General features: G+C 60.3%; 3 protein-coding genes across 4 annotated transcripts; 2 read left to right on the top strand and 1 right to left on the bottom strand.

The window, feature by feature from the left end:
* Window positions 1-114: 114 nt before the first annotated feature.
* Window positions 115-8,282, top strand: SRMS (src-related kinase lacking C-terminal regulatory tyrosine and N-terminal myristylation sites). Its single transcript, XM_027559141.1, has 8 exons — window positions 115-764; window positions 3,238-3,359; window positions 3,514-3,680; window positions 4,493-4,634; window positions 4,718-4,876; window positions 5,298-5,479; window positions 5,577-5,733; window positions 5,969-8,282. The coding sequence occupies exons 1-8, from the start codon at window positions 403-405 to the stop codon at window positions 6,160-6,162; spliced, it is 1,485 nt and encodes a 494-aa protein (XP_027414942.1). The 5' UTR covers window positions 115-402; the 3' UTR covers window positions 6,163-8,282.
* A 55-nt stretch (window positions 8,283-8,337) lies between these two features.
* On the top strand, window positions 8,338-17,082 carry PTK6 (protein tyrosine kinase 6). Its single transcript, XM_027559144.1, has 8 exons — window positions 8,338-9,138; window positions 10,809-10,930; window positions 11,212-11,372; window positions 11,858-12,011; window positions 12,621-12,782; window positions 13,815-13,996; window positions 14,725-14,878; window positions 15,064-17,082. Exons 1-8 carry the CDS (start codon window positions 8,909-8,911, stop codon window positions 15,249-15,251), a joined length of 1,353 nt encoding a protein of 450 aa, XP_027414945.1. The 5' UTR covers window positions 8,338-8,908; the 3' UTR covers window positions 15,252-17,082.
* Window positions 16,940-18,605, bottom strand: PPDPF (pancreatic progenitor cell differentiation and proliferation factor). Of its 2 annotated transcripts, none has more exons than XM_027559143.1 (5): window positions 18,144-18,605; window positions 17,915-17,995; window positions 17,607-17,684; window positions 17,429-17,525; window positions 16,940-17,345 (listed from the first exon to the last, which is right to left on the bottom strand). In XM_027559143.1, the coding sequence occupies exons 2-5, from the start codon at window positions 17,967-17,969 to the stop codon at window positions 17,228-17,230; spliced, it is 348 nt and encodes a 115-aa protein (XP_027414944.1). In that variant the 5' UTR covers window positions 17,970-17,995; window positions 18,144-18,605; the 3' UTR covers window positions 16,940-17,227. The 2 variants fall into 2 exon arrangements, with proteins under 2 accessions (XP_027414944.1, XP_027414943.1); XM_027559142.1 differs by having other exon boundaries at window positions 18,463-18,605.
* Between the last annotated feature and the right edge of the window lie 7,930 nt (window positions 18,606-26,535).

Raw genomic sequence — 26,535 nt, 5'->3', positions numbered from 1 at the left:
ACCCCGCCCACCACGCCCCACCGAAACCCCACCCACAACGGCCCCACCCCTGAGGCCCCGCCCATCACGGCCCCACTTCGGGACCCCGCCCCATAGTCCCGCCCTGACGCCTGTCCCGGGATTGGGCCCGCCCCACCTTCACGAGACTTGGAGCAGTTGGGGACCAGTCCTGCCGGCGAGACAACCTAGAGGTCGACGAGAGCAACGGCTGTCGTGTGGCCGGCGCTGGAGGGCCACCCAGCGCTGCTCTGAGCACCGCAGGGAGCTGGTGGGGGCCTCTGGAGCGTCTGTCCCCCCCCAACCCCGCCCCAGCGCTTGCCGTCCCACCGCCCCTCCAGTGTCTCCCCGTCGGGGTCCCGGAGCTCCGCCGCTGCGCCCCCACCGCCCCCTGCAGAACCCGGCATGGAGCCCTTCCTCAGGAAGAGGCTGGCCTTCCTGTCCTTTTTCTGGGACAAGATCTGGCCGGCCGGGGCACCGCGGTTCCCAGACCCCGACGCTGACCTGGAGCTGGAGCCCGCCGCAGAGGAGCCCAGTACCGCGGAGCCTTGCAGCCCCCCGGCGCCCGTGCAGCTCTTCAGGGCGCTGTGCGACTTCACGGCGCGGCGCGCGGAGGAGCTGAGCGTCAGCCGCGGGGACAGGCTCCACGCCCTCAGGGAGGAGGGCGGCTGCATTCTGGCCCGCAAGCTCTCGGGCTGGCCCTGCACTGGCCTGGTGCCCATCACCTACGTGGCCAAGGTGGCCCCTGAGACGCTCTCAGACCAGCCGTGAGTACCACCTGCTCTAGGGAGTCAGTAATAAGTGCAGGGTAGTTTGAGGCCTGCACATCCAGCATCACTCCTCAGGCCCCGCCATCCAGAGGTGAGCAAGTTCCGCATGTGTGGTACCGGGATGGTGTGCAAGATGGGCGCCTGATTCCGCTAGGAGAGGAAGGGGCAGGGACTCTGGCGGCCGTGGTTAGGTGGGGCCGCGAGCCGGCTAGACGGTGTGTGCATACTGCACCTGCCACGCCTGCCTGCTGGCACACGGGGATTCAGACCTGGTGTCCAGCAGTGTTTGCTCAGTGGTCATTGTTTGGGGCAGGGGGCTGAGGACTAGGATGCAGTGAGGTGGTGAGGACATGGGTGAGCAGAGAGGCCGGCCGTTCTTGTGCTGTGAGGGGTGAGATAGTGACCTCAGTGCGGAAGGGGTGATAAGCTGGGTCAGACCTGTGCCTTTGTCCACCCCCTCACCTGTGCACATTCACCTGGCCTCCTCCTGCTCTGGGCCAGGCATGGGGCAGACACGGTCTTTGGGATTGCTCCCAAAGAGGTTCGTTTTCGGGGTGGGTACAGATGGGAGAGCCCACCCATTCCCCTGAGTGCCTGAGGCCCCTAGGGCCAGGGCAGTCCACAGGTGGGCAGTGGCTGGCATGGACCCTTGGCTGTTTGCATGCCAGTTGTGTGGTCATGGCAGGGAGCAGAGGCTGGGTACTTTCCCAGAAGGCTCCTCAGAGCAAACACTGCTGGACACCATGTCTGAATCCCCGTGTGCCAGCAGGCAGGCGTGGCGGGTGCAGTATGCACACACCGTCCAGCATGCACACACTGTCCAGCCGGCTCGCGGCCCCACCTAACCACTCCCGCCAGAGTCCCTGCCCGTTCCTCTCCCTGACCTCTTGGCCCAGGCTCAGGGTCCTCAGGATACAGTGTGTGCTGGTGCCGGGCAGGCCCCCACCACGTGGCTATGGACAGAGTACATGGGCCTTTGACCCAAACCCTGGGCATGGCCCCTACCTGTCTTTCCTCTGAATGTCTTGGCCATTGTCATCCCTACCTGCTAGAAGGAGGGGGCGCCTGGGGAACCCTTGGGCAGAGGCACCTCTTCCCAGTCCTGGTGCCACAGAGGTGACATGCCGGCTGAGAAAGGCTAGAAACTGGCTGGTGAACAGGGCTAGCAAAGGGAGGCTGCCCAGACCTCGCCCTGACATGGGCCCCAGGTCCTGCACCCGGCTTGATCTTTGCAGACCAGCAGCAGGTCTCATGTCACTCAAGCTACCTTTGGCATCCTGGGGACCCCTGGGGCACCCACCATCTCCTGGAGATGTACATCTGGGGGAAAGCCTGAGTCACAGGAAGGTGCCTTCGGAGGGGACTCCAGCCCCACCCCCCAGCCATTCTGATGGGAAGGGGGCCCACAGTCCCTCCAGGTGGAGGACAGACCGGGTCAACAGCTCCTGGAGGTGGGCAGGGTCCGGGGGAGGGGAAGGGCTGCTTGGAGGAGTAGCTAATGACTATTTGTCTGGGCTGCAGATGAAAGGGCTGCCACACTTGCTGTGTCATTACCCTCAGACACCTGGCTGCCTGTCCCCTGGGCCAGCCAGGCAGGAGGAGACCCCTCAACTTTACAAGATGCTAGGACACCCCAGGCTTATCTCGCCCACTGCTCTGCAACCAGGGCCTAGAGTCCAAGAACATATCAGAAGTCTGGGTGTACATGGGGGTTCAGCCCTGCCCCCCAGGCCCTGATGTGGGTCCAGGGGCTGGGGATGTGGAAGCACTGCTGACCTGGGACTGTCCTCTGTAGCCCCTCCCCACATGAGAGTCTCTCCTGGGTAGAGGGTCCCCGAGGCAGGGGCTGGCTGCAGGAGGCCCTCGGTGGATGGAGCCCGCAGATGCCTGGGGCTGGGCCTCCTGCTTCCGAATCAGTGTGTCTCTGGCTTGCTGTCCACCCAGGGCCTGTCTAGGGGAACCACGTCCACAGGTCCCTGACCCTTCCCCAGATGTCCGCTGATTTTACCTCCTAACAAACCTCTGCCCCTCCCACCATCACCCTGCCCCACCCTGTCCTGCCTCAGCCTCAGCCCAGCCCCACTGCTCACTCCGGCCATGTTGTTTGCTAGCCCCCTCCCCATAGAGCCCCAGAGTAGGCACAGATGTCTATCTGTGCCAGGGTGGGCCTCTCTCTGCCCCTGTTCTTCCAGGCCCCATTCTCACCCCAGGCTCCAGCAGCAGCCCCTCCCAGGTTGTCTATCCGGTCCTTTGTTTGGGGGCCCCCACCTTGTGCCCAGTCCCCAAGGACTCCAGAGACTGGGCCCTGGGGCTGGGGCATGTGCAGACCCTGGACTGGGTCCCCAGTATCAGGCACCAGGTTCCTCTCTTTACCTCCTGCGTGGAGTGGGCATCTGGGGCCCGACCTATGGGAGTCATGAATGTCTCAGGGCTGGGCCAGTATGGAGACTGCTGTGTCCGCCCTTTGCAGCTGGTACTTCAGTGGCATCAGCCGAACCCAGGCCCAGCAGCTGCTCCTGTCTGCCCCCAACGCGCCGGGAGCCTTCCTCGTCCGGCCCAGTGAGAGCAGCCATGGGGACTTCTCACTGTCAGGTACCAGGGTGCCCTTGACCTCAGGGTGGTGGCTTCCCCAGGCAGTGCCAGCCCCCAGCCCACTTTGGGTCCAACAGTATGGGTCGCCTGGTTGAGATGGTGGGAGGGTCAGGGCTGCAGCCAAGATGGGGTCTCCATCTCTGTGCCCTGCCAGTCCGGGCCCAGACCAAAGTCTGCCACTACCGCATCTCCATGGCAGCCGATGGCAGCCTCTACCTGCAGAAGGACCGGCTCTTCCCCAGTCTGGATGAGCTGCTGGCATATTACAAGGCCAACTGGAAGCTGATCCAGAGCCCACTGCTGCAGCCCTGCACAGCCCAGGTGGGCCCATCCCTTCCCCTGCCGTGCATGCCCCAGGTGGGCCCATCGCCCCCTGCCCTGCCCGCCCCAGCTGTGCCTGTCCCCCCCTGCCCTGCCCACCCCAGGTGGGCCCATCCCCACCTGTTCCGCCAGGCTGCCCCTTGCCAGGCCTGTGACATTTCTCAGCACGTGTCCAGATGGCTTAGCCCAACCCTGGGTGAAGCTCCTGTGACTCCTCTGCACTCTGGCTGTGACCCTGCCCTGGTCGCAGGGTAGGGTCTGCTCTCACAGGGTCATCCCTATGGGATTCTCTTCTCTGAGGGAGGAGGGGAATGAGGCCTGTGAGATGCCCTCCCTCCCTGCCCAGCTCTGCCATGGAGCAACCAGGAGGGTGGGGGGGAGGCAAGTTGGGGAAGGCGTCCTGGATGGCACCCACAGCCGCCCCAGGCCAGCGTGGAGCCCGTGGGAAGAGATGCCTGTCGGGACGGCCACACCTGTGCTGGAGCCATGGTATCTCTGATGGTCCCAGTCAGGCAGTCCTGCCAGGGGCCGAGCAGCCATCTGGTTCCTCTGGTCTCTTAATGACAGCCTGGATGGGACAGTAATGAGTGTGGATGGATGCCTGCACCGGCAAAGGTGCCACTTAGGTCCGGAAGCACTTAGGGCTAGGCTTCCAGAGGTCAGCACCTAGGCCCCTGGCCCTGAGCAGGGTCGGAGGCGAGTGTGTGCTGGGGCACAGGGGCAGAGAGCTGGAGGCCCGGGGCCCCAGGAGAAGCTGTGCACTCTGCCCAGGGAACCACAGGCAGAGGCCCTGAGTGCTCCCACCCCTGCAGAAGTCCCTTGAGCAGGATGAGTGGGAGCGGCCCCACTCGGAGTTCACCCTGCGGAGGAAGCTGGGCGAAGGCTACTTCGGGGAGGTGTGGGAAGGCCTGTGGCTGGGCTCCATGCCCGTGGCAGTCAAGGTCATCAGACCAGGTGGGTGGGACCCCCGACCCCAGGGTGGTAGCAGTGGGCGGCGGTGGTTATGGCAGGTCCTGGAATGCTGCCCTGTCCCACAGGCGACGTGAAGCTCGCCGACCTGGCCCAGGAGATACAAACGCTCAAGAGCCTGCGGCATGAGCGCCTCATCCGGCTTCATGCGGTGTGCTCAGCGGGCGAGCCCGTGTACATCGTCACGGAGCTCATGCGCAAGGGCAGCCTGCAGGCCTTCCTTGGCAGTGAGTGTCGCGGTGGGGATGGGGATGCCCTCGCCCTTCCTGATGGTCCTCCAGGCCTTTTTACTGAATGCTGATTGTCCAAGGCCCAGATGGCCAGGGAGGGCTCTGGCCATGAGTGAGGTTGGGCGGGGTCTGGACACTGCAGTTCCAGGTGGGGCCCCTCTGGGTCACTAATTCTACACTAGGTCACTAGTTCTGGCATGGACCCCACCAGACCCCGGGTGCGCCCCTCCCCCACTTTGGTCTGTTTCTGTTCCTGGTTGGGAACCAGGGCCAGGCTGACACAGAACCACGACACAGTGCCCCCCTGCGGCCTTGGCAGGCAGTGCTGTCCTCACCCAACTTAAGCTGGGGACCCCGAGGCGCGGAGGGCAGTGACTAGGGCAGCCGCCTGCCGCCTGACTGTCGGCCCTGCCTGCAGGCCCCGAAGGCCAGGCCCTGAGCCCGCCCTTCCTGCTGACCTTTGCCTGTCAGGTGGCCGAGGGCATGAGCTACCTGGAGGAGCAGCGCATCGTGCATAGGGACCTGGCTGCCAGGAACGTGCTCGTGGGCGACGACCTGGCCTGCAAGGTGGCCGACTTTGGCCTGGCCCGGCTGCTCAAGGTCAGCGTGGGCTCCGGCCACGGGCTGCTGGGCGACTCAGGGGCTCGGGGGGAGGCTGCCTCTCCACCCATTGCACCACTGGTCTCCCCTTTCCCAGGATGACGTCTACTCCCCACGCAGCGGCTCCAAGATCCCTGTCAAGTGGACAGCGCCTGAGGCAGCCAGCTACTGCGTGTACTCACCCAAGTCCGACGTCTGGTCCTTCGGGGTCCTGCTCTACGAGGTCTTCACATATGGCCGGTGTCCCTACGAAGGTGGGCCTCCTGGCAGCACAAGGCAGGAGGCAAGGGTAGTCCAAGGAAGGAAGCATGGGAGCCAGCCTGGAGGAGGAGGCACCCCCTGCCCAGGGATCGCTGAGCCTGGAAGGGGTACCAGGCCTGGAGGCTGCCTGCTTGGCATGGTCTGCCCAGGGCTGGAGGTGAGCTCCAGGGTGACTCTTAGGCCAAGGGAGGAAGCACCTGCCCAGCCTCTCTTCTTGCCCCTCCCCAGGGATGAGCAACCACGAGACTCTACAGCAGATCGCACGGGGGTACCGGCTCCCGCGCCCGGCCGCCTGCCCAGCTGAGGTCTACGCGCTCATGCTGGGGTGCTGGAGGCGCTGCCCGGAAGAGCGGCCAGACTTCACCACACTGCGGGAGAAGCTGGGTGCCACGAGCAGGCGCCGCCGCCCCGCCCTCACATGACCCGGGTTCCTGCCCAGGGACCCCTCTCACGGGACAGTGTTTGCCAATAATACCTGCTGCCCAGAACTGGTGCCAGCCCACAGAGCCTCTGGCTGTGGACCTCACACCCTGACATGTGCTGACACACAAAGCTTGTGCACATGAGGCAGACACATGCGGACACCCACTCAGACAGGAGAGGGACTGGCATCCTCCAGCAGCATGACCGGTGTTCCCCAGAGAGGGAGGGTCTCAGCAGAGAAGCCCAGACAGAGCCCACATTCGCCCTGACCTCAGGGAGACACTGGGCAGAGAGGCCTCCTGCCCGTGCCTGCCTCATCGAGCCCCCTCCCACAGTCAGGAGCCTCAGTGGGTTGCTGTGGCTTTCTTGCAGCTGCCGGTGCTAGGGCTTTGGCAGGCCCAGGGCGCTGGCCCCACGTTGCACAGACTGGCATAGCCACTCCCTCTTGTGGGCCACCTGGGCCTGAGCCCTTAACCAGAACAGGACCTGGGGCTGATGGCTCAGCCCTCCATCTGGTGGATCGTGCCCAAGGAAGAGCTGGCCCTCACGTGCCCACCTCCACCCCAGGGCATCTTGGCGCCCACATCTGGGGATTCAGAGGCAGCACACCCCCTGGGCTGTGGGCAGGAACAGGATGGCGGGGGAGGCTGCAGAGGCCAGGTGAAGAGCCTTTCCCATGCCCCTGGGGCTGGAGCAGAGACAGAGAGAGAGAGAGGGGGTTGTCAGGCCACAGGAAGCTCAGACTGGTGACTAGGTGACTGCGTGACGCTCTGGGCGGTTCTCTGTGGGTGGGGCAAAGGTCAGGGAGGAATCATGCCTCAGAGCTGGGGTCCTGGGTGCTGGCTGACTGTGCAGGGTCGGGGGGTGGGTGCAGACGTTGATGCTCTGGCGTCTGGGCACCTGGTGACCACTGGCCCTCCTGTGACAGGAAGCAGCCAGTTTCCAGGTGCAACTGCTGCCCTGGGGCTGATCTCAAGCACGGCTTCATCACAGGACGTGCGCTGTTGGCTTCACCTCACCCTGCCGGCTCCAGTCCCACGAGATGGACATGGACAGGGACTGGGCAGGTGGGGTCCACCCTCAGGGTTCCTGACTCTCATCCTGGGATCCCCAGGCTGGCAGCTGTGCTCCAGAGGCCTGTGGGACAGAAGGGGCAGAGGCATCACGGGGCGGGAAGCTGGGACCCTAGGGTGCAGATAAGTGACCCGCCCCAGGGGCTGCTCAGATGCTCAGAAAAACAGTTTGTGCAGGGTTGGAGAAATTGGGGCAGGGGACTTCCCAGAGGGGAGGGGAGGGGGCCCTGGGGAGGGTGAGGGACCCCTTGGGCAGAGAGGGGAAATGAGAATAGGCCACTTCGGGGCCCCAATCACCTTGGTTGTGGGTCAGAGCCTGAGACATGGTCCCCAGCATCCCCCCCACCGCCCCCCGCCAACCAGGCAGATGAGGGAGGGGGCAGGAGGGTTTGGTCTGAGCCTTTTGGGACACCAGGCAGCTGGGCCTCAACTCTGCCCTGGCCTTCAGCCCCTAACCCCTCTCTAACCTGTCCTGGGAGAGCTGGAGGGCCCGAGGGTGAGGGCTGGGCTCCTCTGGCTCAGGTGGTTCCCAGACCAAGAAGCCTGTGGGGCTCGGGCTCCAGCCGCGTTGAAGGACTCACCCTCTTCGTTTCCTGGGGTGTGTGGGAACTGGGGCTGGCAGGCGTCCTGGGCGGGGAGGAGCATGCTGGGTGGGGTGATGGGAAAGGCAGGTGTGCGTGGGGGTAACTGGCGCTTCCTGGGGGTGCATCATCAGCACAAGCTAAACAGGTTTGACGCTGATGCCCTAGTGAGGGCCCGGGCCTCAGCCTCAGATTCCTCCCATTTGCTGGTGTGATGGGCAGAACTGGAGGCCCTCTGGACACGGCTCAGGGGCGGGGCCCAAGGCCAAGGGGGTCAGAGAGTTCTGGCCAACGGTGAGGGGGTAGGTGTGCAGGGGTGGGGGCTTTGGAACTTCTCACCGCCCAGCCGTCTGTCCGTCCCCTCTGGGTCCTCCTTGGTCAGAACCAAGCAGGCTTGTTCTTGATCTCAGAGAGGCGGATGGTGCCTAGTCTCTTCTCAATAAAAGGGAAAATGCCCACAAGCAGGATGAGTGTGTGAGTCCCTGCTCATTGTCCTCACAGCCCTCCCATTGGACAGAGTCCCTGGCACCCCAGCCTCCGGCTGGGGAGGAGGTGCCTGGGCCTCAGGGGAGCTCCTCCGGGGGCGGGCAGAGAAGCAGCCCTGGGCTTTTGGTGAGGACCCTGCTGGGAACTGGCTGTCCTGGGATCTGGGCTCAGCCACAACAGTCCGGGGGGGTTGGGGGAGGGCATGCCTTGTCCTGCCCCTCCAGCTCCAAGTCCCACGCCTCCTGCCTGATCAGTGACTCCCCTCTCCCCTCTCCTGGCGCTTAGGTCTGGCCATGTGGCCAGTGGCACCTGTGACCACTTGGTGGGCAGCTTTCTCGGCAGGTGTTAACTGATCAGTTAGTGCCCAGACTGACCTGGCCCGGGGGTGGCCCTCAGGGTGGAGCCTAGGGTGCCTGAGAAGGCCTGAGGGGGTTGTCCCTGGTGGCACAGGTGTGGCTGGCACGGCTGCCTCATTACAGGGAAATGGGTGGTGGCTCAGTGGGGCAGGGACGGACTGCTGGGGACAGCCCTGCCCACATGCTGCTCCCAGCTGGACCGGAGAAGGTGGCAAGGCCAGACAGCCCAGTTTTGCTGCTGCACCAGCCATGGGGTCCGAGGGCCAGGTTCCCCTGGGCCCCAGGTACATGGGCCTCTGGGACTTTGAGGCTCGGACTGCTGAGGAGCTGAGCTTCCAGGCAGGGGACCTCTTCTACGTGGCCAGAAAGGAGGAGGAGTGGTGGTGGGCCGTGAGGCTGGATGGGGCAGGCCGGGCCCTGGCTGAGGGCTACGTGCCCTACAACTACCTGGCTGAGAAGGAGACTGTGGAGTCGGAGCCGTGAGTGTCCCTGTGGCCCTGGTGGGTCACTCCAAGGCACCCCCATCCCTGGGCTATGCAGCCCCATATGAGCTTGGGACAGGGGTGTGTGGGGACAGAGCTCTGTGCCTCTGTGGCTGGGCTCTGGGTGTAGGCAGGCGCCCTGGGCTGCCACAGACTGGGAACCCATGGTTCCATCTCCCTACCCCTGTCCCCCTGCGAGGCCAGGCCTACCATCCTGGTCTTGGGATCCCTGGCTGGGCATCTGTGTGTGACTTCTGGGGAGGGGGTCCTGAGGCTATGGCCCCTCCCTGGGCTTCCCCATGGTCAGTGCACAGTGTTGGGCCCAGAGAGGGCAGAGTCTGGGCCTTCTGGGGAGTGAAGCTTTCCTCCCCTTCCAAATACCCAAAACCAGACATGTGGCCTCATCAGAGGGAGTGGGAGTTGCGACAGGCCAGCTGGGGTGTGGGCCACAGACATGCTTCCTATGCCAGCATGACTGCCTGTCACTGGCAAGGTAGCTCCAGGAAGTGACGACAGTCCTGAGGGGCTGCCCAGGAATCTTGGGCCACAGGAGCAGGCTGGCCTGGGCATGCTCACACGACCCAAGGAGGTTCTATGAACTCTGGGTAGGGAGTCCCTGTGTGCCTATGTGCCCCACTGATGGAGTGCCTACTGTGTCCTCCTGGAGGGACACAGCACACACTGGATGGCCTCAGGCAGGGTCAGCATGGCCAGGGCAAAGGCCCTGAGTCCCTGGGAACACAGCACATTTGAGAAGTGGAAGGAGGCAAGGAGGTGGGGTTGGGAGCAAAGGGAGAGACTCCAGAGGTGCTGGGCAGGTGGGTGCGAATGGGCTGTGAACCCCGCAGGGCTCAGTGCGGGCCAGTGGTCCTCTGTGCGGGTGCTTACGTTTCAACAGGGCCTGGGGAGTCGAGGGTGCAAAGGGCAGAGTGGCTGGCAGCAGAGGTTCCCTGGGGAGTCCCACTGGCCCCACCCTGCCCTCCAGAGTCCAGGCTGGTCCCTGCCCTGGCGCTGGGAGTCGGGGTGTGAGAATGGGTGTGTGCTGGTGCATGTGAATCCTCAGGTCCCAGGGCTTTTGAGCACCGTGTGTCTGTGGCCCCAGGGGGAGAAGGTGCCACAGGGTCACAGGACAGTGTAGCCCAGGAACTTCCCTCGTGGTCCAGTGTTTAAGATGCCGCACTGCCATTGTAGGAGTGTGGGTTCCATCCCTGGTTGGGGAACTAAGATCCCACATCCTGCATGTTGTCTGGCAAGGCCAAAACAAAACAACAACAACAACACAAAAAACCCAAACAAGATGAGTCCAAGTGCGTGGCTGCAGAGTCACATCTGAAGTTGGGGATGGGTCGCTGCACCCACAGGATGGGGGGCTCTATCCCCACAGACATGGGATGCCCCAGGCAGAGTGGTGGGAGGCCTTTCCCACTTCTGGATCTCCAGGCCTTTCCTGGTATCCAGAATTGACCACTTGGGACATTTGGGGTTGGCAATGGGCAAAGAAGGGTGCTCTGGGTCAGTGAGTGTCAGAGGGCACCTGTGGGTTTGGGTTGGGACACGAGGAGGCAGAGGGTCAGATCAGGTGGGGGCTGGGACTCAAGGTAGGGGCCGAGACTTAAGGCGGGGGCACTGGGGGGATCTGCTCTGCTCAGAGTGCCCCCATCCCGCAGGTGGTTCTTCGGCCGAATCTCTCGTTCGGAAGCTCTGCACCGACTGCAGGCCATGGGCAATGAGCAGGGGTCCTTCCTGATCCGCATCAGCGAGAAGCCAGGCGCCGATTACGTCCTCTCGGGTACCCACTTCCTGCCCTCCCCATTTCACAGCCCCCCCACCCACCCCCGGGCCTGACTTCCAGACTTCTGGTCCCTAAACCCTTCGTGCATGTAGAGTTCAGCCCCTCTGGCCTATCCTCTCCCCTGTGCTGGGACGTCTAGACCTTGCCCTGGGAGCTCTGACCCTTGGTGGGTGAGGGCCCCAAGGTCTGGGCCCCTGTCCCGAGGTCCTGCTGGGTCCTTACTTTCCCCGTTGGGGGCCCCTCTTGGCACCTGTTCATGAGTGCCCCTCTCTGTCCAGTGCGGGACCAGCAGACCGTGCGCCACTACAAGATCTGGTGGCGGGCCGGCCGGCTGCACCTCAACGAGGCTGTGTCCTTCCCTGGCCTGTCTGAGCTTGTGGATCACCACAAGGTCCAGAGCCTATCCCACGGCCTGCGGCTGACCTCGCCCTGCCGGAAGGTAGGGGCCCCTGACCCCCATGCCAGACCCTGGCCTCCCCACTGCCCCTTACAGGGATACGAACCCTCCAGTGGAGATGGGTGTGGGTCCTTGCTCAACTGCCCAGGCAGCCTTGGGGACACTGTCTGGGGACTCTGGCACCCGGGCAGCTGTGGTTGTACAGAGCAGGGCATGGGGGGAGGGTGGGCACTCTCACCCCTGGGCCAGCAAGAGGTCAGCTGAGTTCCTTCCATGTCCTGAGTCTCTCCGGCCATATGCCCTGGCCGGCAGCCAGACAGGACTTTTGTCTGAATGGCAATCAGGCCAGTGTCACTGGTTCAGAGCAGATGGAGGGTGGTTTTTGTCTGCTGGACACAGAAGAGGTCAGCCTGGCTGGGGGCAGCCTCTGTGAGCCCAGCTATATGCTGGACACCAGGACCCTCCCAAGCAGGACGTGGCTGAGGCTGACTTCATGTGGACGGGTGCCCCCGCCCATGTCCCTGCAGCACGAGCCAGAGCCCCTGCCCCACTGTGATGACTGGGAGAGGCCACGGGAGGAGTTCACACTCTGCAGGAAGCTGGGCTCCGGCTACTTCGGGGAGGTCTTTGAAGGGCTCTGGAAGGACAAGGTCCGAGTGGCCATCAAGGTGATCGCCCGAGGTCAGTGGGCCCCAGGCCAGAGACTTCTGCCTCGCTTGTGGGGGTCGGCTGGCCCAGCAGCCTTGGGCCCCGACGCCTTGCCCACCACTCAGCACCCTAACCTGGACCATGTGTGGCACCCAGTGCAGTGTCTGGGTGGCTTTCTCCTTTCATGCTGCTACCCAAGTGCACTTATCCTGACAGGAAATTTTAAATTCTCAATGTAAATGGAAGAAAAGCCCTTAGAATAAGTAATCACCAGAAATCTGAAAAGTTTCATCTAGACTCTTCTTAGATGAACCACCCACTTCAGGAACCAGGGACCCAGGGCTGCAAGCGAGCACATTTAGAGGGAGTTCTAGCTCCACATCAGATTGGGCAGGGGTAAACCCCATGGGGTATCTGTGGTGCCTGGGGTATGGGGAGAGCTGCTGGTGGGCATAGTGGACCCCCCACGTGAAGAGTGGGGATGAGGCTGTGTCTGACCTGGCATCCTGGCCTGGGAGATGGGGTATCCGGAAGGGTGCCCACATTTCCTGAGCTGCTGCTGGTACGGCTGGGTGGAGGGGCAGGCAGAGGGCCCCCAGCTTCTCCAGAGGCCACACCCAGCGAGGCTGCCCACCCCCACAGCCGACCTTCTGCACCAGCACACGTTCCAGTCGGAGATCCAGGCCATGAAGAAGCTGCGGCACAAGCACATCCTGGCCCTGTATGCAGTGGCGTCCGCGGGGGACCCGGTGTACATTGTCACGGAGCTCATGCCCAAGGGGAGCCTGCTGGAGCTGCTGAGGGGTGAGTAGGGGCACCAGAGTGACTTGTGCCAGCTGGAGGGAACGGGAGACGTGCACAGATGTGTACCCCACACCACGCACAGGATAGCCTGGGGTTCTGGGGGCTTCCTCAGCACTTTTCTGCTTACAAAAGGATTTAAAATATCTTGTGATGAATGTACCACTTGTTCATTGTAGGAATTTGAGAAAATACAGATAGGATCAAAGACAAGAAAAGCCCCCCATCACTCCTGCACTCACAGTGAAGTGAGGCCTCGTTAGTCAAAGGCTTGGTGTGGCTGCAAACCCTTCCTGCTACTGGGACACACAGCCTAGTCTCACTGCTGTCCTCTCTTCCTGGAAGACACTGTCGCTTCTTCTGGTGTTTGTGAACATGCTTACACAGCCACACAACTGCACACACTCACATGCCGTGTATCTCACTGACGCACAGACCTCATCATCTCTAACAAGAGCCATCACTTAACACCCATAGCAGACAACCACAGCCAGTGAGTGGAGGCGCCACTGTGTGCAGACGTGGCCTGACTGCAGAGATGCTGCAAAAGGAAGAAGTGTGCATGCAGGATAAACTACACCCAGTATGCATATGTGTGCATCGGGGGGTCTACTTTAATACAGCAACATTGGGAATACTTTACAGTTGATCATTGCAAGCAGTTTCCCATATCATTAAATGTTCATCAGAAATGAAATCCTGATAAGTCTGTGGGCCACCACGTGGATGTGCCATGTCCACTTAGGTGCCTGTTGTTGAAATCTTCTGAGGTTTTCATGTAAATAATGCTGGGCCAAACATCTGTGTACATATGTCTGAGTTCTTACTGCTTCAGTGTGGATTCCCAGAAGGAAATTCCAAAGGGTTATGTGCTGACTGTATCAGCCTCTACAAGGCCTGCAGTGGCTCCACAGTTCCAATTTAAAATCAGGCCATCTGCCCTTTGCCCCAGCCCCTCCCCTGAGCATGCGAGTCTGCAGAGAGGACTTGGCCCTGGCTGGTCCTGTTCACCCACGCCTCCCCTGGCCTCTGCAGACTCCGACGAGAAAGCCCTGCCCGTTTCGGAGCTGATGGACATTGCAGCACAGGTGGCTGAGGGCATGTGCTACCTGGAATCGCAGAACTACATCCACCGGGACCTGGCTGCCAGGAACATCCTCGTGGGGGAAAACAACATCTGCAAAGTCGGGGACTTCGGGCTGGCCAGGCTCATCAAGGTAGGGGCGGAGCAGGGTGGAGAGCTGAGGGGGCAGGGCACGGGCAGTGAGGGCACGGGTCACTGGAAGTTCCTGTGGCCTTCACGTTTTCAGGTGAGATATGGGCTATGGAGCCCAAGCTGTCCCTCAACAGGGTTAGGAGGCTCCTGGGAGGGCAGTGCAGGCCCTTGGACAAGTCTAGGAGGACAGCTCTGTGCCCAGAAGCTGCGAACACGGAAGTCCCTGCTGAGCGGGTGGGTGGCAACGGCAGGACAGGGCGCACAGGCAAGCAGGGTGTGGGGGAGGCACCTGGCCCAGCAGGCTGGCAACATAAGCACTTCTAGGACTCCCATTAACACACTGAGAAGTTGAGGGGATTCCTTTAGTCATGACACCCAGAGCTAAGTGTCAGCCATTCCTGACTGCTCCTCAAGCAGACCCTGCATTCCCCTAGCTTGGCTGCTAACCTGCTGCCCCCGCCCAAGTCTTCTTGAAGCTCACTCGAAGCTCACTTTCAGGGATTCTCTGCCCCTTGTTCTGGGAGGCTTTCCTCTGGGTTCTGCGACTGGTTTTCCAGGGCATGGCCTGTGGGTATCCAGGCACGGTCTGCCAGCTCAGCTCCCAGGAAGCCATGACATGGTGTGGGTCCTGACCGCACAGTTGCCTACCACGTGCCAGGCTCCCCTGGCCTGTCCCTGCTGCAGGGGTGGCCCCCAGGGGTGGCTAACCCAGCATGTGTCTGATTGCAGGAGGACATCTATCTCTCCTATGACCACAACATCCCTTACAAGTGGACTGCCCCAGAGGCGCTCTCCCGAGGGCATTACTCCATCAAGTCTGACATCTGGTCCTTTGGGGTTCTCCTCCATGAGATTTTCAGCAGGGGTCAGATGCCCTATCCAGGTACTGGGCCCCAGCATTGCAGACTGTCAGCAGGGAAGTGGGGGGCTGCCTCCTGGTCACACCCCCCTGCACCACTCACTGGGTATCTTCCAGGGCCACCAGTCAGAAGAGGGCGGTAGGAGTACCAGGGGTGCTGAGGGTACTGGCCTCCTGCCTCCAGAGCGTCCTTGTACCACCCACCGCAGGCATGTCCAACCACGAGGCCTTCCTGAGGGTGGAGAGCGGCTACCGCATGCCCCGCCCCCCAGAGTGCCCGCCCACCACACACAAGCTGATGCTCTCCTGCTGGCACAAGGACCCTGAGCAGAGACCCTACTTCAAAGGGCTGTGGGAGAAGCTCTCCAGCTTAACAAGGTACGAGAACCCGCTCTGAGCTCACAGCCTCCCTGCAGTTGCCCAGAGGCCAGGCCACCCCTCATGAGTCAGGCAAGGCCTGAGGGACCTCAGATCATGGCTGTGGACCACCCCGATTCACTGAGGATTTGCTGAAGGTACGGACCACTCCCAGAACCAGCTGGACACTCCTGGGAAGGGGCTCTGGCAGACCTGGGCCTACGCCTTCCCCAGTGCAGCCTGGAGCTGGGGCTATCCCTTTCCCTGATGCCAGTACCTGCAAAGTGCCAGGCACCCCACAGCCAACGTCTACCCTGGAGGCTCCAGGAGCAAGATCACCCCTCTTTCCTCAGAATGGACCTGTCCCTGGTCCTGACTTGAAGCCCACCAACTAGCAGGACCAGGGTCAAGCCTCCCTGGCCGTGTGGTGGGGACCTAGGCTTTGGCTGCACCCCCTCTGCCCCCTGGCCCTGCCTGAGACTCGGACTTGTGGGGGCATGATCCCCCAGTCCTCTGCAGAGATAGACACTGACACCTGCTCCCCAGGGCCAGTGCTATTCCTGTCCACCTGCCCTGGCAAACACCTGCCCTGGGGTGTCTGGGGGCCTCATCTGGACACTGTGGCCAGGACTGGGTGGGGGTCAAGCTAATCCTTGTGGTGGACCCTCCCGACTCAGCCTTAGCACTGACCACCACCCTTCCGTGGGACCACAGGAGAGCCTGTCCCCGAGCCTGCAACGTGCCTGGACACACAGAGGGCAGGCAGGACAGATGGTGTAGGCTTTGGGGGCTACTAGCCACCCAAATGCCTCAGGATGGACTCATGTGACTTAGAATGGAGTTGGGGAGGGGTGGCCAGAGGAGGATGGGCCCCTCCAGCACAGCCTGGCCCTTGAAGCAGGGGAGGCCACCCCTCTAAGCTTGACTTCACACCAAAGCTCCGTCCACTGCCTCACTGAACTGCCCTCTCCTGACCCCAACCCCCAGTCAAACTCTGCTGGCCACTGAATGTGGACACCACCAGCTCACCCCCTCAGGCCGGTCCCAGGGGGCTGGCAGAGGATGAGGACCTCTCCCCCGCAATACCACATAGGCCTCCTGAGTCAGACTCTGCCCAAAGCTGGGCTTCCCTGGTGAGAGGGACCCACAGGAGCCGCCCACACTTGCTTCCCCTCTGCCTCAGTGGGATGCCAGGGGCCTCAGATCCACTCTGGGGATTGGGGGCCCTGTCCAGAGTGTGTCCTACAAGAGGAGAGAGGAGGCAACATCCTTAACAGAAGACATGTGGGAGAAAAGAGGGCAAGCAAGTTTGAGGACTGCCTCCTCAAGGTCCTCCAGGGGGCACTGGCATCCTTCTGACCCCAAGGTAGAGACTCGCGGGCCTCCTATAGCAGCAGCAAGAGGGGCCAAGGGTGGAATGACCTCAGCAGCTGCCTTGGAAGCTTCCGCTCTGATTCTTGGACTGCCTGCTCTCCCTGATTTCCCGAAATAGCCAGGCACCCCACCCCTTCTCAGATGCAAGTCTCCACACTCACTGGAGCTGTCTGCCCACTGAACCTGGGCCAGACCTCAGAGGCGGCCCCTAGGAGGGGTTCCAGGAAGGCCCAGGGAGCATGGCCAGCTCTCTCATGCCTGGGAATGAGAAGGCTGAGGGGTTAGTGACTTTTCCCTCGGGGGTGGGGGAGCACACAGGTCTCTCTCTCTCTCACACACACACACACACCAGGCTGCTCACTCCTGGAGTTTATTGTCCACTTGGTGCATTGGTGCAAGGCACAGGGTCATGGGGTGTGAGGAAGGGGCGTTCGTGTGGCTTGGATAGCAGAGAGTGGGATTCTCTCAACTTCCTTTTTGGTGTTTTGCTGTTTTGATATTAAAAAGTGAACTGCTTCCCTTGACTGTAGCCTGCTTGGTCTTGGGGAGAGGAGGGAAAGGGAGGGTACAGGGCAGGGGGAGGAAGAGGGCTCTGATAAGCCTAGCGCCTTGAAAGGAAGCCTGGCAGCTGGTGGTGGTCACTCAGGACGGGGGCCTGCAGTTGGTTTTGCCAGGCTGGCCGCTGGGCTGCTGCTTCCCCACAGCTTTCTGAGCCAGGTCACATGTGATCGTGCTGGTGGAGGCCTGGGCAGACTCCGAGCTGGGGGAGAGCAGGAAGTCAGAAGCTGTTTCCACTTGCCCCCGACCCTCCCCCCACACTGGTCCCCAGAAAGGCACACTCACTGCTCTGGGGACTCCAGCACTGTGGCCATGAACGGGAGAGTGGACTTCCCGAAGAAGAAGCTAGCCCACCAGTGTCCCGGGTCTGCTTTGGGGAGACCTGAGAGGAGCAAGGCAAAGTCAAGGTCCTGCTGTCACTCCCTGGGCATAGACCTGGGAACAGAGGGGTCACCGCACTCACCCGGGTGGTGGGGGATGGCTTCCCCGGGGTACTCGGCACTTCCGCAGGAGCTGTTACTGGAAGTGGAGCCCAGGCGGCCTGGAGAGAAGAGGCCCGCTCAGCTCCACGGGGCACCGGGCCTCAAGTCCACCGGGCCTCAAGTCCACCCGGCCAAGCACTGGCTTCACGGGCAGCGCAGGCCGGTGTTAAGGGTCCTTAGCAATTCACTCCCCACCCGATACAGGTTCTCAAGCAACTGGAGCTGACCCCACAAGCTCTAGGCGGGGGAGCTCTGGACGGACTGGGGCGCGGGCAAGGGGCTGACTTACGCCGGTAGTAGTCGTGGGTGGCCACGAGCGAGCCGCTGGAGGGGATGGCTGCCATGCTTTTGCTTGCGGGCTGGTGGAAACCTGCGCACGCGGGGGTCGGGGAGCCCCTTCGGTCACTGCTGCCTCCGCAGAAGGGCGCTCCCCACCCGGGCTGAGTCGACCCGTTCGGACCCCAGGGTCAGGTCAGCCCCGTGGGCTTCCGGGAGGGGCGGAGGCCGGGTTTGTTTACCAAGTCGAGGCGGGGATCCGGAACTCTCGGCCCGCCCTCTCCGCGCGGGCGGCTCCAACCAGCCCGAACCGGCCGCGAGGGACAACAAAGGCGCTTTGTGCGCTGGGCCGCCGGCCTGGGGCTCCGGGAAGCGGCCCTACCTGTGGCCGACGCGCCCCTAGCTCCGTGCCCCGGGTCCTATCCGTCGCCCCCTGCCCACCCCGCGCCCTTCCGACTTCCCGGTCGCCCGGCGGTCAGCCCCGCCAGCCGTCGCGCACCGGCCGCCCCCTGCCGCCCATTCGGGCCGCTCGACTTCATCCACGCGCCGCCCGGGCCCCACCTCGGCGGCGACCCCTCGAGGGCCTTGGCGTGAGATCACGGACGGTGGGCACGGGGGCGCTAGGCCACAGAGCCCATCTGCATAAGAAAAAGCGGGAGGCCACTCCACAAACTAGACGCGAGGGCACGCACGCGCGAACGCGTCCCCCTTATAAGGCTGTACGGCCCCGCTCTCGGCCCCGCCCCAGCCCCGGCGAGACCCCGCCCCGCTCTCGGCCCCGCCCCAGCCCGGCGAGACTCCGCCCCAATATCGGCCCCGCCCCAGCTAGGCTCCGGTCCCGCCCCAGCTGGGCTCCGGTCCCGCCCCGCCTAATTGGCTGCGAGGCCAACTAGGCCCCGCCCCAACCTCAGCTTGGCCCCACCCCGCCCCGCCCCCGTGGCGTGGCCCTCGCTCGTCCGGCCAGGAAGAAGTCCAGCCCTGTTGTCTGTCTGACTTGGAGTGCCGGGCAGCGCATCCTAGCCTGGTGTGGGCTTGAGGTGGTTAAATAACCGCCGCCCCAGCCTGAAAACAGGCCCTGTCTCTCTCCCAACTCCCATCCCCGCTTCCTGGGCTCTGGCCATCATTTGGGACCCAGGCCTCCTGCTAGTCCAGCCTGTTTGCACCTTTCCAGCTTATCGGAGGCAGGCGTGCTGGACGGTGGCCCCTGCACTTCCAGTCTGTTTTTGCTGCTGTCCACAGCCCAGGGCTGAGCCCCTGTCGTGCCCCCGCAGTGCCTGTCTGCTCTGGCCTTGGCTCAGAATGGGCCCCCCCCCCCCTCTCACCCTGGACAGATAAGAGGGTGTTGGCTAGTGCATGCCCAGCCCTCAACCAGATGTGGGCCCCAACTGGTGCATGCCCTCCCCCAGCTGTCGGCCTGGTGGTACCCAGAACGAGCTGTGTGCCAGGGCCTTCCAGCCCTTTAGCGACTTCATTGTGGATGGGAAGCTGGGGAGCCCACCCATGTTCACTGCACAGCGCTAAGGGCTCCAGAACCAATTCTGCGTTCCCAGCTCCAGCCTGCATCCAGCTGGTTGGCAAGCCTGGGTTGGGGAGGAGAGTGGAAAGTAGGGCAGACAGATGGGGGTGCTTATGTCAGTGGGGGTGAGTAGAGAGCTCTGTTTGGGGATGTCTCCAGTAGCTGTGAGGTCCCTAGTTTGGGCAGCCCCAGCATGTTCCCTGTGTAGTCTGGGCCACACCCTGGCTCTGCAACCAGGAGGAGGACTTTCTTTCCAGTGTGGAAAGTAGCCTTCTCCCCCACCCTCAGCCTCCTCCAGGCCCCAGGGCCCAACTGCCCTTGAAGGGGAAGCCTCCCTGTTCTCCTCCTGGCTCTTTGGTGCTAGCCCTGGCTTGACAGTCTAGTCCTGTGGGCTGGGAAAGAGACAGGTGCCCTGACTGGACCTTGGGCCATTCTGTCCACCTGGCACTCTGGTGGGCTGAGCACCTGCTGTGAGTATATGGCTTGCCTGGGCACAAGGATTGGTGATGAATGAGGCAGGTGCCCCTTCCAGCAGAGGGGCCAGTTAAGAGAGAGTAGCCACACTAGGTGCTGGAGGGGGAACAGGAGAGAGGGTGTCAGGCTTAAGCTGGGGGCTGAGCAAGGAGGAGGTGAGGTGGGGCCCAGAGCTCAGAGCTGCTGGGCAAGAGGAGGGGGCCCTCTGGGCCTGGACAGGGTTCCATGGCAAGACCTGCAATGGGAGTGGCAGCCAGGCATGCCTACTGCTCACTGAAGGATCATTGATAAGGTCAGTGCAGTTGGTACCAAGAGGGTGGAATGTTCGGGCAAGACCCAGGCTTGTCTCGCTTACCTTCCCAGGCCACCTTTCAGCAGCCCACTGGCCAGCCTACCCCCATCCACCCCAGTCTCAACCTCACCAATGATTTTAAGAGTGGATAATCTGAAAAAAGGGTAGTTTTTTTTTTTTTTTTTTTAAGTGATAGTGTAAAGGCTGCATTTACTAAGCCAGGAAGGTAGAGGTTCTGCCAGTTGCTCCCCATAGCTGGCCTCAGGGCACCTGAGTGGATGGTGGCATGTCCTGTTTAGAGTGGAGAAAGGGGTAGGCCTTTTGGCCTCCATCTGGTCTAACCCCTCCATCTGGTGTGAAGGGGTCTCAGCCACTGGGCCCTGCCCCTTCCCTGGACTCCCGCATCCCTGTAGTCAGCGTCCAAATGTGTGGGCATCTCGTGGGTGCCTGTCGCTCGTGCCTCCAACAGGACCGGGGTTCCAGGGACTAGAGCTCAAGAGGCCAGCCTGAGGGGCCCGCCCAGGACCATGGACAGCTCATGTGATCAGGAAGTGGGGCTAAGATTTGGCAAGGTGCCTGCTCTGGATCCTGGGCCTGCTGGTTACTCAGGAGGGGGCACAGCTGGGAAACTGAGGGCTGCTGCCATTCCTGGGGACCCGGGAGGCACACAGAGTACCCCTCGGGGAGAGGAGCAGCAGTGTGAGGAGTGGAACCCCTGAGGCAGACCCATTCCATGGTGGGGTCTGAGCAGAGAGAGCTTAGGGGCAGAGGGCCACCAGGGCTTCTGCTGGGAGGTGCTCAGATCTGGAGGCTGGTGCTGACCTTGCTGCTGTGGCTTCTACCACCCAGAGCTCATGGATAACCCACATGTCCACCGGGGGCGGTGAGTGGGAGACCCTGCCCTCTCCAGGCTCAGTCCCCTGAAGCTGAGACAGTGCTGCCTTAGCACCAGTGCAGGGAGATGAAGAGGCCCTGGAGCCAGAGGGAGCCCTGATGCACTGGGCTGTGGGTGTATGTGTGTGCTAAGTTGCTACAGTCATGTCTGACTCTTTGCGACCCTATGAACTGTGGTCCACCAGGCTCCTCTGTCCATGGGATTCTCGAGCAAGAACGCTAGAGTGGGTTGCCATTTCCCTCTCCAGGGGATCTTCCCTACTCAGGATTGAACCTGCATCTCTTATGTCTCCAGCATTGGCAGGCAGGTTTTTTACCACTAGTGCCACCTGGGAAGCCCAGCCTTGTGGGGATGGGGAGGTTGAAGTTAAGTCCTGCCTCCTGGTGGGGAGCAGAGGATAAGATGTCCCAGCGAGTCCGCGGGGGTGGATGAGCATGTGGCACTTTAGTCACTGCAGGCAGGCCTCATAGCCTTCCAGTCCTGCCCCTGGGACCTCAGCAGCCTCTCCTCCTCGGGGATCCCAAACAGTGCCAGGCCCCTGGGATGGCCCTAATGCAGCCACATGCCCATCTGTTCCCTGAGGGATCCAGACCCCTGCATCCCTGGGGCTCCCTGGACCTGGATCAGGCCTGGGCAGCTGGGTAGGAGGGCTAGGGAAGAAGGGAAGATGTGCAGGGGTGGTGGGGTCCTGAAACCCCTCCTCCTGGCCTCAAGAAACCATGGGGCCCCCACATCCAAACAGAGCTCAGCTCCCAGGGTGACGGGAAGCTTCAGATCCTCAAGGGAGAGACTGGGAGGAATTCTCAGGCTGCCCTCTTTCCAGGTCAGGGCTGAGACCCCCCAGAGGCTGTTGCTCCTCCAGAGCTCAGTGGTCCTCAACTCGGCTCCATTCTCTCCTCCCCTGGACCCTGGCTCCAGCCAGCAGGGCTCTGCTCAGTCTGATCAGGCCATATGACACCCCTCACTGGTCAGAGCCTTTGAGCCTCTACCTGGCTGAGGTCAAGGCCAGCAATGTCCTGGGGTCACCTTTGGCAGCCCAGATCTAGGAACCTGGGCTGGCAGGGCACTCGGCTGTGACTTGCTGTGGCTGGTTCCTGTTTGGGACTCCCTCCTGTAGGAGTGTCTTGGGAGCAGCTGCTGAGACAGAAGGTGGGATCAAGATGTGTGTTGGTGACCAGCACCCCGGGAGGGAGCTGAGGGATGCAGGACTGGGTGAGGGGTGATGTCAGCTCAGGTGGTTGGCCCAGATGGGCTGCAATGGGGCCCATCAGGAGTCCTGGAGTGAGGAGAGATCATTAGGGTTGAACTGCATTGAGCCCCAGGAAGCCAACCAGGGAATTGAGCCCTTGGGCATGACAGCTTTGTAGCCCAGGCCAGGCCTAGAGGAGGGGGTAGTGGGAGCCGCTCCCAGCTAGGCACTGAGGCCTTCCCTGAAGGAACTCTGGTGGGGGCTTCCCCCACCTTCCCAGGCCACCTTTCAGTGGCCCACTGGCCAGTCTGTCCCCCTCCACCCCAGTCTCAATCTCACCAAATGATTTCAAGAGTGGAATAATAAAAAAAAAAAGGGTAGTTTTTTTTTTTTTTTTAAGCATTAATGTAAAGGCTGCATTTACTAAGCCGGGAAGGTAGGGGTTCTGCCAGTTACTCCCCATAGCTGGCCTCGGGGCCCCTGAGTGGATGGTGGCATGTCCTGGTTAGAGCGGGGAAAGGGGTAGGGATCTCGGCCTCCATCTAGTCTTGCCCCAGCCTGTGGACAGCATGGCCTGATCCCCAGATGGGCTACACCCCTGTCGGGGATTCCCAGAGGTGCTGAGTGGACCTCAAGGTCCTTGTGTTGCTGACACCCCTGGGTGCGGCTCCAGCATTGGGGGAACACAGGCTCTGGGCCTTGAGGCCTGGGCTGGGGCTGCTGTAACTTTAGGGTGGGTGTGACAGGGGCTAGGCTTGGGAGAGGCTGGCCCAGGTCTTCCACCATCCCTTGAGGATGGTGGCCCAAGTGCTCAGGGGCTCGTCCGGTGCTCAGAGTGGGCAGGCTGAGTCTGGGGTCAGGATGCAGTGCTTGAGGCTCCAGCCACCTGGGGAAGCGGTGGCATGAAAGCCATAGGGAGGCCAGAGACAGTCACATGCAGGACATCCTCACTGTAGGGGGAACAGGATGGCTGATGGCCATGGGCTCCCTGGGTTCAGGGCAGGATTTCGGCCTGAGGTTGGGGTCCTGGCTGAGCACCAGGGCCTCGTGGGATTCCTGAGCCCTGTCCCTTCCTGCAGACTGTTAGGGGCAGCACCTTCCTGACAGGTGTTCTGTGAAGACCAGACAGGGCGGCAAGGGGCTGGCTCAAACCCCGGGGCTGGCTCAAACCCCGGGCTGCTGCTGTCGTGGGCCCCGTGTGTCAGTCTTGCCACAGGTGTTTGGGTGTGAGGTGAGGGCTCTGCCAAAGGCTGAGCAGAGCTGGGGCCCTCAGGGCTTCTCCTCCTGCCCCTGGGGAACGGGCTCCCCAGTAGGACTCCAGCCCAGGCCCTGCCCCTGCCCTTCAGGTCGGAACACCCTCTTCCCTGGGTCCCAGCTATGCCAGGTTTCAGCACTAGCTGGAGCTTCTGTAAGTGACATCACCACTTGCAGAGGAAATAAAACTACTGACTAATATGTAATGAATGCCTACTATGTGGGGGCACTTTGTGTGGCCAGATGATCACTCATCCATTGTCCTCAGTGTCCTTGTTGGTAAAACAGGAAAGTACCAGGACCTAGCACATAGCAGGTGCTTATTAAAAGTCACTATTTATAGCACTTTTTGCTACTGAAAACACCTAATTGTTTTTTTTTTTTGCTGGTTAAGTAAAATCTGGGAGGGCTGAGCTTGCACCTGTTCTGTCCCAGTAACTAAGAAAGACTTGGCCCTGTTGTGGGCATTTAAGAAATATATCTGATGAAAGGGTGAATTGTGTAAAGACATGACAGATTTCCAGCATGAAGGAGTGAGGAGGTCAAGAAGATTCTCCCTTAAAAAGCAAATACAAACCTAGGAACAAGCATTGCAATGCCCTGGAATTCCATCCAAGGCATTAAACAACCCACAAAGTGTTTCTTCATCAAGAATACCGAGCTTTAGGATAAGATCTAAAATTCCTCCGTGAAGAAGCACCAGGAGAACCCCAGTTGGCATGAGAAATGACGCCCGGCAAACAGGTTTACTGGGATGGCAGATGCTGTAGTGACCAACGAAGGCTTTAAAGCAACTGATGTAAAAATGCACCAACACACAACTGTGAGCATTCAAGTCAAGTGATGGGGAATGAGGTTGACAAACCCAGTTATGATCGAAACCAGACAAGAAATAGAAAAGGAGGTCCTTGGGAGTTCCCTGGTCCATTAAGAATTCACCTGCCAATGCAGGGGACACAGGTTCCATCCCTGGTCTGGAAAGATCCCACATGCCTCAGGGCAACTAAGCTTGTGCATCACAACTACTGAGCCCATGCCCCCAGAGCCCCTACTCTGCAATAAGTCACCGCAAAGAGAAGCCCATGCACTGCAACTACAGAGTAGCCCCCGCTTTCCTCTCTGCAACTAGACAAAAGCCCAGGGGCAGCAATGAAGATCCAGTGCAGCAAAAAATAAATCATAAATAATTTTTTAAAAAGAAAGAAAAGAATGTCTTCAGTCTTGGAAAGAGCATCACTTACAGCCAACCAACTCCTGGCAAGTAGGCCAGTGTGGTCCTTGATGGAGAAAGACAGGATCTTTTCCCAGCACCAGGCAGGCAGCAAAGATGTCCACTCTCACCACGATTATTCGATGTCTACCAGAAGTCTTAGCGGGTGCAATGAGACAAGAAAAAGAAAGAAAAGGCATCCAGATTGAAAGTGGGAAAGAAAACTGTCCGTCTCCAAGATACCGTGGTGGTCATCATCAAGGAATATACAAAAAAACCTAATGAGCGAATGAGATTTAGCCAGACTCAGTCAACACACAAAAACCAGTTGTACTCCTGATTTACTAATGATTTACAACTAGAAGCAGTTAGAAACACCATATATAATAGCCACACTCTGCCATGAAACACTGAGGTATAAACCTGACAAAATGAGTATAGGATTTGTATGCCAAAAATTAAATGCTAATGACAGAAACCAGTGAAGGCCTAAATAATGGAGACTCAACACAGTAGAGATGTCTGTTCCCTCCAAACTGATGTACATATTTAATGCAATTCCAGTAAAAATCTCAGCAAGGTCTTTGAAGATGTAGGTCCTAAAACACAGAGGAACTATGATAACTAAAATATATTTGAAAAATAAGAATATAGAGAAATAGCAATACCCAAATCTTTTTATTGAGGTAAAATTCCCATAAACTAACCACTTTAAAGTGGGCAGCTCAGCAGCAACCATTTAATACATTGACGGTTGTGTAACCTTCTCTCCACATTTCATCACCCCAAAAGGAAACCCATTTTATCCATTAAGCACCTCCCTCCCTTTGCCCCTCCCCTAGTCCCTGGTGACCACTGATCCATTTTCTGTCTCTATGATTTTACTTGTTCTGGACATTTCATGTGAGTGGAATCACACAGTCTTTCCTGGCCTTTTACTTAGGCCTTCTTTCACTCAGCATACTGTTTTCAAGGTTTATCCACATTGTAGCATGCATCAGCACTTCCCCCCCACCCCCCGCAAATTGTTTTACTGCTGTAAAATACACATAACAATTTACCATCTTAACCATCCCCCCACCCCCCGCCCCTTTGGCTGCAGCACACAGCTTTTGAGATCTTTCTTCCCTGACCAGGGATTGAACCTGTGCCCCCTGCAGTGGAAGCACAGAGTCCTAATCACTGGACTAGGGAAATCCCCAAGCCCATGTGGAAATAGTGGGTGCGCCTTCATTGGGTCTTCTGCTCAGGATTTCAAAAGGGTACAATCAAGGTGCCTGTGTGTCCTTCAGGGGCTTGGGGGGATGTATTTGAAGGTCACGTAGTGGTTGGCAGAATCATCTGGGGCTGTAGTACTGAGGTTCCTGCTTTCTCGGTGGCGGATAGCAGGAGCCATGCTCAGCTTTGAGAGGCAACCCATGGTTCCTGACATATGGCCCCTCCCAGGCCTCTCACAACCCGGAAGCTCACTTCTTCAAGGCCAAGAGGGGAACCTCCTGCTCTGGTCTGCAAAGACCAAGTCTTAAATACTACAGACAAATCAAGAGCATGACCGTGCATCACCTTGGTCATGTGCTGTTGGCTACATGTGGCCACAGGTTCCTTCTGCCCTCAAGGGGGAAGGTTATTCCAGGGCATGACTCCTTGGAGGACTCCTCAGACTGTGTCCACCAGGAGCTGAGATTGAAACAAAAACACCAGTAGACCAGCCTTGCTGGTTGGCATTGGCACTTGGGCCTGGCCAGAGTGAAGAGATTGCTCACTTGTTTTTTAGGAGAAAAGATTATACTGAGAGCAACGCCTA

Source organism: Bos indicus x Bos taurus, chromosome 13 (genome assembly GCF_003369695.1).
Source record: "Bos indicus x Bos taurus breed Angus x Brahman F1 hybrid chromosome 13, Bos_hybrid_MaternalHap_v2.0, whole genome shotgun sequence".
NCBI lineage: Eukaryota > Metazoa > Chordata > Mammalia > Artiodactyla > Bovidae > Bos > Bos indicus x Bos taurus.
Note: the sequence above shows the minus strand (reverse complement) of the source record. Positions and strands in the feature narration are given on the sequence as shown.